Source organism: Anguilla rostrata, chromosome 5 (assembly GCF_018555375.3).
Source record: "Anguilla rostrata isolate EN2019 chromosome 5, ASM1855537v3, whole genome shotgun sequence".
In the NCBI taxonomy this organism is placed as follows: Eukaryota; Metazoa; Chordata; class Actinopteri; order Anguilliformes; family Anguillidae; genus Anguilla; species Anguilla rostrata.
Window position 1 is genome coordinate 59,219,229 of NC_057937.1, and position 8,828 is coordinate 59,228,056.

General features: G+C 48.6%; 1 protein-coding gene across 1 annotated transcript in view; it reads right to left on the minus strand.

Moving 5' to 3' along the window:
* The window catches only part of mbtps1 (membrane-bound transcription factor peptidase, site 1), a 40,060-nt gene extending 31,454 nt beyond the window's left edge, over window positions 1-8,606 (minus strand). The window contains exons 1-2 of the mRNA XM_064337432.1: window positions 8,389-8,606; window positions 4,180-4,781 (exon numbers count right to left, since the gene is read on the minus strand). Coding sequence (XP_064193502.1) covers window positions 4,180-4,372 — 193 coding nt within the window. The 5' untranslated portion in view covers window positions 4,373-4,781; window positions 8,389-8,606. The remainder of the gene's footprint in view (window positions 1-4,179; window positions 4,782-8,388) is intronic.
* Between the last annotated feature and the right edge of the window lie 222 nt (window positions 8,607-8,828).

Here is an 8,828-nt window from a genome sequence, read left to right on the forward strand (position 1 = left end):
TAAGTGCTAAAGCTAAGCGCTATGGTAAGCGCTAAAGGTAAGTGCTAAAGCTAAGCGCTATGGTAAGCGCTAAAGGTAAGTGGTAAAGCTAAGCACAAACGTGCGCTCATGTTTCCAGTCCCGGGTGTGCACCAGGACACACCTGGCCTGCTCTGCAGGTGTGAGAGCGGAGACGCTCGGCCGCGGGCTGCCAGACAGCATTCCTTTACGGGAGGGGTCCAGACGAGCTCGCCTTCCCGCACCGCGCAGCGTAGCATAGCGTAGCACACAGTAGCGTAGCGTAGCATAGCGTAGCATAGCGTAGCATACAGTAGCGCAGCGTAGCGTAGCATAGCATAGCGTAGCATACAGTAGCGTCTCGCTCCGCGGCGCGTTTCCTCAGGAACACACACGGCCCGCAGCGTGAGATTGATTCCACCGCTTTCAAAACAAGGAAAAAATAAAACGGGTCAGACTCAGACCACCGACACAAAGAAGGAGCGACAGATAACATCTGCTTTCCCCCGTTATATGTACACGAGAGAGAGAGGGGTGCAAATAAATAAATAAATAATTTAAAAAAAGGTGTCTGGTGTCCTGTCAGAACTAATCAGCTATGTGTTCAGGAATCCAAAGCAGACATACAGTCATTCCATTTTCACTGTTCAAACAATACAGTTTGGGGGAGTGGGGCTTTATTATTTTAACTGACGCACGAGGCACTTCCAGTTTCTCTAAGCAGGCTGGACAGCTGGTCTCCACGGCCAGGGACTATTCACCAGTTGCCCCGCTGGCATTGGCTGAATATTGTTTGTCCCTTCTGGAAGAGCATAAAACGAACCCTGTAAAGCTTCAGCAAAAGCGCAAACTGCCGCAAGGTCTCCGCCCCCACGGTGGCCTTCCACCCTGTCCCAGAATGCACCGCTCTCACAGTGCCGAGGGAGGGGCTGACGAGCGAGGCGTTCGGGTCCGACACAGAGCCCGCATTCAGCGGGAGAGAGAGAGAGAGAGAGAGAGAGAAATCAGCCCACTGTAAATACGGCCTTTTCTTCTGGCGCACGAACCCGCGGAGACCCCCCCCCCCAACCCCACATCCTCTGCCCCCCTCCCGGGGACGTCCCAGACCGCGCCGGCCCTTTAAGAGGGCGGCCGGGGCACCTCCACATTCCGGGACGGGCGCCAGTGAATGCTGCCATTCTGCGGGGGACTGGGAGACGGCAGGAGCGGGGGGGGCGGGGGGTGCTTCAGAGAGCGGTTGCGCCGGGGGAAGCAGTCACAGCCGTGATGGGACTGTCCTGCCCGCAACTGCCCCCCCCCCGCCCGCCCGCCCGCCCGCCGCTGCATCTGCTTGTGTTCACACACCAAAAACAAACACGGTGGCCACACAGACAAACACCATAAACAGGAGTGCGCTCTTTGAGCAGGGCGCTATAAAACCACCCCCCACCCCAGGCCTCTGTGCGTGAGATAAAGGCTGCGGTGGCTGCAGAGGTAAACTGCCCGGCTTAGCAGACAGGCTTATGACACACCCCCCTGCCTGTCTGTCTCTCCATCACCCTATCGCCGGGGCACAATGGTGTCATCTTAACTCCCGCCCCCAAGGGCCAGCGTGCCAAAAGGATGGAGTACTCTGTGGACAGGGAGGGGGGGGGGGCAATATCACCCTGGAGTGAAATAAGTCTAGATACCAACTCAATGACGATGCCTGCAGTTTTTTTTCCATTGTTTTCGCATCGCACGTGTCGAAAACCACAATGTAATTAGTGTGGGGCGATATACTGATGCGATGATTATCAAAAGCAATAACGATCCACTTTTCCCCTTTTTGTTAATTATACCGGAAGCGACAGTGAGCATCCAAACTTCAGACAGTCGCATGACATGTTGCTGGGGGGGGGGGCATCATCGCTGATATCTATAGGGTGTTGATAAAGACAGCCAATCAGCGCCAAGGTTGTACGTCCCCCATGTTATCATGCGATGTGTTTTCGTCAATCGCATGGAAGCACCCAACAGATAACGGTGGCGACATCGTTGCTCACATTCATTTCACCCGGCCTCTGAAGTCTGGGTGCGTGCTATCTCATCAGGTATAATTAAAGGGGGAGGGGGGGGGTGGAGGGGGTGGGTAAAGAGCACAGACGAGGCAGTACGCCATGTTGGCCATGACGGCTATTGCAGCTGAAGACTACCGCTGCTGCGGGACATCGCCCAGCCCTGAATGAAATGAAACCACAGCACTGTCTCAAGCACACAAAGGCCACCTGGAACACGATACATGAGTCACATCTGACCGGGTGGACCGGAGGGCACACAAGCACCTTTTTTTACTTCCTTAAACTGGAGCAACCGATTCCTCGGGGGGGGGGGGGGGGGGGTATGTACCGATGCCTGACTGAGGGAGGGTGCAGAGCAAAAGAGGCCATCAGCCACGTGGACCCCACATTAAATAATTTAATGTATTCCATATATTTGTGATGAACCATAGCCCATGATTGAATGTATACTGGAGGTAAAACACTACATTGTTGAGTAACAAGTCACTTTATTATTGAAAACGTCTGCTGACGTTATCTGTGCGGTAGGTGAGGTCAGTTACCTAGGCTAGCTACTAGGTAAGCTAACGTCACCTGTCTGATAGATCACGTTAGCTAGAGCCAGCTAATGCCTGGTTCAGACTAACGTTCCACAAACTAACACGGCAAACATTTTTAGTGTAGCTATGCCAGTAGCAAACTAACATTAAAAAATATCATTATATTGAAATATCGCTAGACCCTACTCTCGGTGTTCCTAAACACACACAGCTTAGGCTGATAAAGGACATAACACTCTCCATCTTCCTAAAACGCACAGCTTAGGCTGATAAAGGAGTTCACACTCTCTATGTTCCTAAACACACAGCTTAGGCTGATAAAGGACATAACCCTCTCCATCTTCCTAAAACACACAGCTTAGGCTGATAAAGGACATAAGGCTCTCCATCTTCCTAAAACACACAGTTTAAGCTGAGAAAGGACACAATCCTCTCCATGTTCCTAAACGCACAGCTTAGGCTGATAAAAGGACATAATGCTCTCCATCTTCCTAAAACACACAGTTTAAGCTGAGAAAGGACACAATCCTCTCCATGTTCCTAAACGCACAGCTTAGGCTGATAAAAGGACATAATGCTCTCCATGTTCCTAAAACACGCAGCTTAGGCTGATAAAAGGACATAATGCCCTCCGTGTTCCTAAACACACAGCTTAGGCTGATAAAAGGACATAATGCTCTCTGTGTTCCTAAACACACACAGCTTAGGCTAAAACATGGCCTACACAATTGAAGCTGATAAATGAGACAAATGCATATCCAACCCGTTATGGAGATAAGGTGAGGTATTTCTATATTTAAACAACGCAGAGTACGATTAATTATCTTGTCACCGACGTTAACATTTGGCAAAGGTGGTTCAAAACACTGAACCCACAACCAGGTCAGAACAGAAACGCGAGAATGCAGGTTTCCGGCGTTTGGCCAGTTGAACATGCCTGCCCACGACAGAGAGACTCCTCAGAGAAACAGTGGTGCCACTGCTCATTCTAAAAACCCGTTTTCAGGAGAGATGACCCCTCCGGTTACGCACAGAGGGGACCGTTCCATTGTGGCCGTTTCCGCGTGAATCATCGCTCCGATTACCCAGACTTTCTTTCCAGGGCATTTGGTGTGAAATTTAACACCCCCCACTCCCCCTACCCCCCCCCCGGCCCGGAACTGCCATCGTCACCATTTCAAAGGCAGGTGTGCGGCTACCAAACAGGAGGGCACTTCCTCGTCAAACACGCGCTCCGCAGGACGATTCTAATGCATAAACCTCTTCCTTTTCATTTCCATTCGTGCGCAGCACCCTCCCCCCCCCCCCCCCGAAATGTCACGGTTCCCTTTGACGCTGACGGTCACAGTCTGCTGCACTGTTGACTCTCCATTGCCACATAGGTGTCACTTCAGAGGCCACCAGAAAATGTACAATGTCCCCCCCCCCCCCCCCCCCCCCACCCCACCACCAACCCAGGACAACAAGAAAATTCCGGAATGTCACTCTGCTCTTTTATTACCAAATCTGTGCATGTTCGCATCAAAAAAAAAAAATTCTATTAAAAATTAAATGGAAAATGCATCACATACGCGTTACAAATACGGAATATAGAGTTCACTTACCATGGTCTACGATGCTAGTGGAAAACTCCACTTTGAGGGTGACCTGGGAGCAGTTATCACAGGGGGGCTCCGCTGGGGTGGAGGGGGTGGGGGAGCTGGAAGAGTTTGCATCCCCAGGAACTGTATCCACAAGCGAAAGGCCCCGGCAGAGCAGGACCACCAGCATGGACGTCCAGACGTTCACCAGAAACATGGTGCTGGAGAGACCGCCCCCCCCACAGAGCCAACTCTGGGTCCTTCGGGGGAAGAGGCGGAAATGCGGGCCCTTAGCTCCTCCCGGCCACCAGGGGGAGCTGCTCACCGCGGTAAATGACAACAGCAGCTGAAAAACGGCGGACGCGGTAGCATGGGGTTCAAAGGGAAAAGCTGGGGGTCGGGGGGCGCGCAGTCCTCTCTGCAGAAGCCTTGGTCACACGGGGCCCGGTGTCGTTCATTTCTTTCTCCGTTTTCTCTCCATCTTGGGGACGGATTGGGGGGCGCTGGCCTGTCATGCAGGGAAACGGGGCGCGGCGGGGTCCATATCCATGCGCAGGAGAGAGGGGAGGTCACAGTCGGGGGGGGTTGAGAGGGGGAGGCGCACCTCTTCCGCACAGCCCTGGCACCTGGAGGGGAAGATAAAAAAACAAAAATACATTATTCTGAACGGATTCTGAAAATTTACTGAAGAAGTTCAGGAGAAACTAAATTTAAAAAACTCTGAACGTTCATAAACCATCCTAAATTCAGTGACAGTATTAGGCAATTCGTATGACAACAGAATTCAGCTCAACGATAAGAAGAGGAGCAGTTCTGTCTCAATGACCTCATCGTGTCAAACGGCCTTTTTGCAGATACAGACGAGACTGCCAATCATTATCTGCATAAGACATAACAGGACAAATAATGATTTTCTCGGGTGGAGATGGACCTTCACTGCTATAGGGTTAGAGCTGTAACACCGCAGAATTTCCCAGATGTGCAGAATAGTCTTCTACATGCATGCGTGAATTACCCACAAGGCATCAGTCCCCACGCCACTCAGCCTCCAAGAAGAGCATGCCTACGTGCACTGTGCAGAACAATGGCGTTTATTAGTTCAGTAATGTTCACACAGCTTTGCTTCAGTTTGTTCTGTTGGAGCTTCATCCTCTGATCTTCTGTTCCAAAGATTCGGAGAACAGAACCCACCCCCCCCCCACCCCCCCCCAAATAAATTTACATACGAAAAAATTATCTTAAATATTTCCAGATACGCTGGCCCAAAAAAAAACGCCGGGTTCTGATTCCGACGGTAATTAATACCATGTGGGAAAAGTAAACATGAAATTGAACGCTTGAGGGAAGGCTGTGACTAATAATTTCTGAGGAGAAATATGATCATATTTCCTTAATCGAATTACGCTCTCGCGAAGGGACGTGAACCAGTTGGTCAGGGACAGGGGCCAAACAGCTGATGAAATATCCAGCAAGTCTGGGCCGTTTAGGCATAAAAAAAGAAGGGAGGGAGAGAGAGAGAGAGAGACATTTTTTCCAAAACCGTATCGCGTTAACTGCACAGGAAGGTCATGTATCCTCAGAGCACCCTCGGATCTGTTATTACATGCCCCGGACTAGACCAAACAAAACCGGCGCAGAAAAGACGAAATAAAATGAAACGGTAAAATAAAAGCGCTGCGAGGCGAGTCTGGGCCCTGGGGCTGCTCCTGAGTTCAGGACCGGGCAGGTTTTTAAAGAGGGCTCTCCAGACCCCCCTGCGGGAACCACGCTGCCTGCCCCACACAGCTGCACGAAGAACCTGAACCCGTTCCCCGAGCCCTCGTACCACAGCGCGATGCTCTGGGCCCGAGTTCTGCACGATTATAGCGGCTACATAGCATTACCCACTGCCCCTGCCTCAGGGTAAACTCGGCATCATAAACTTAGCCTCATAAAGATTCTAAACAATCCCACCTCCCACTCCCCTCCTGGCCCGCCTCCACCCACCAAACCCCCCAGCCCCCCCACCCCAAAACAACTCTTCCCATCCTCCGAGCAACTCCTGGCTGGGCTCCAGAATCCAGCTGCAGGCTTTTATTTTAAATTTCCCCAACTACAGGGGCCAAAACCCGAAACAAAGACCACCCCTCCGACGAACCGCCAATCGGGGGTCTCAAGCACATTACATAACGCGGAGCCTCACTTCCCGAGAGAGAGAGAGAGAGAGAGAGAGAGAGAGAGAGAAGACAGACCTAATGTGCAGACCAGATGGGACATCCCATGCACTCTGGCTTCTATAAAGTATGTGTCGCTGTATAGATAAAGTGAACGCATAGTGGCAACTTCAGTCAATGAGGCAACACGTCCCACTGGCATGAGAAAAAACCCTCTACCCAGCATGCACTGGGCACTGCTGCCCAGACATAACATCACAATCTGGTGGGGTGGCGGGGGTCGGGGGGGGCAAGGGGAGATAAGAAACAAACTCCGATCCTGCCGTATGGATTTCTTTTGATACACAGTGTACTGGGGACAAAATACAGGCCAAACGATTCCAAATTGCAGAGGTTTTCATTGGTTCCTTACTAAATGCAATATGTAGCCTTTTTTACTTTATATCCATGTAGTCTCAACCAGCAAACTGCACACTGCATAGAAATGCCATCCCACACACTGCTTATAATGTAGGCCACGCATAAACCAGAAGGCTCGGTGAGGGTGAAAATGAAAAGGACAAAAGGTTTTACTGTTCACTCGCATGCAAACGGCTGGCCATTGGATTATGGATCTTCATGTAAAGTCGTTACCCCAATACCTCTAACACAAACTGAGGGTCAAAACCAAACACGCTACAAACAAGACGTTAACAAATATGCCATAACAGCAGGCTATAAATGCTTCAGAAAAAAACGTTAGACAAACTGGACAATCCACGAGGTGGGGGGGGGGGGGGGGTTGCTTCCTTGTGAAGTTCCACTCCTGGTCAGTTATTTAAACTATAAAATTTGCGCTCCAAGACAAATACACTTTACATAGCAAATGAAGAACGGTTCACTCGACATCCGGCTGCTATCCCTGGCAAACAAACCGCCTCCGGCTTGATTGCACCCACCCCCACAACTCGCAAACACTGAAATCCCTTAAATTCAATAAGCAGCCCACGGTAGCTAAACTTTACAACAGCCATTTCATGCCCGTATTCTCCCTCTTTGTGCGTTCAAAAAATGTAATAACACACGGGACCTTCCATTTACCTTCCAAAGAAAGCACACTCTCTACAATCATGCCCGACTAGTATAGCCTAGCAAGTCCACTCGCTAAAGCTAATTAGAACGTTATCTAGTTTATATGTATCTATTATAACAGTAGGAAGCCAACTATCTAAACTGATATTGCAGTTAGCTCGCCAATGCTAAGTTTACTTAGCATGTTAAGTTAGCATCATAGGAGCATCATTTAAGACTGGCTAGCACTAACGTCTAGCTAGCCGATGCAACTTTGTGTAAGGTAACTAACGCTTATAGATCTAGCTAGCTAACTAATAATACATGTTGACATCGATGCTGTAATGTTATAATAACACAATGATATGGAGTCATTTCAAAAATAGCATACCATTAGTTACAATATACATCTATATATAACCCTAGTTACCTAGCAAGCTAACTAAATAACGTTAACGTTACTTGGCCAAACAAAGTATAAACAAACTACAGCATGCTTTCTGTGGGACTATGTTAACGTTAGCGGTCCAGCTAATATAGCTAGTTGGTCATATTTATTAATTTGGCACGACAGCTTAGCTAGATATACATAACGTTTAGCTATAGCCTAGCTATAAAACGTATCGAGAGATCCAAATGAACACCTGGTCGATTGACCTTTCAACAGTGGCTCATGTCGTTTCAGACCAAATTATTATGACGTTACCTGCCGATAGCTAACTAGCGTTACCAAGCTAGGTAACTTAATTGTATTGTAGTGTATTTAGCTCGGTGGTAGCCAACGCTATCTAGCGACCATAATCCATCCATGGCTGCTAGTACTATCTGAAAAAAACAAGATGGATAGTTAGCTAGCTACGAAGCCAACGTCGTCGCCAATTCGCCAGCAGTATGTTAAACCATAATGTTTACAATATCACCACATTTACAATATCTGACTGTGTGAATACATATATGTAGTTAGCTCAAAACAAGTCCTCGTTCAGATGAAATTTCAACAACACATGTGCATGACCGTAACGTTACTCACTTCCTTAATTCGTTGTCACAACAGATGCAGATTTTCTCGCGTAAGAAAGGATAAGTTAACGGCCTTGCCCAATTTCTATTACTAGTTTCATGCGTTTTAATGACCCCAGCAGCACATTTCAGACCAAAATGACTTCAGCTAGCTAGAAGCTACTGCCTCAACACTAACGATTTATCAACATTGCAGCATTTTCTGGTCCACTTTCACGAGCCCGCCTACTGACATATGTGATTACGTAAGTATCCAATCGTACATGCAGACAACGCAGCCTTCCGAGATAGACGCTAAAATAAACCAATAGAATTGGTATAAATTATGACCCCGCCCATAAATGCAGATTTATATTTTGTTGACCAATAGAAATAAGAAAAATCATTGCTTGGGAAAGTAGTAATAATTGACAGAGTTTGTAGCAAATAGAAGTAGACGTTATTGAAATA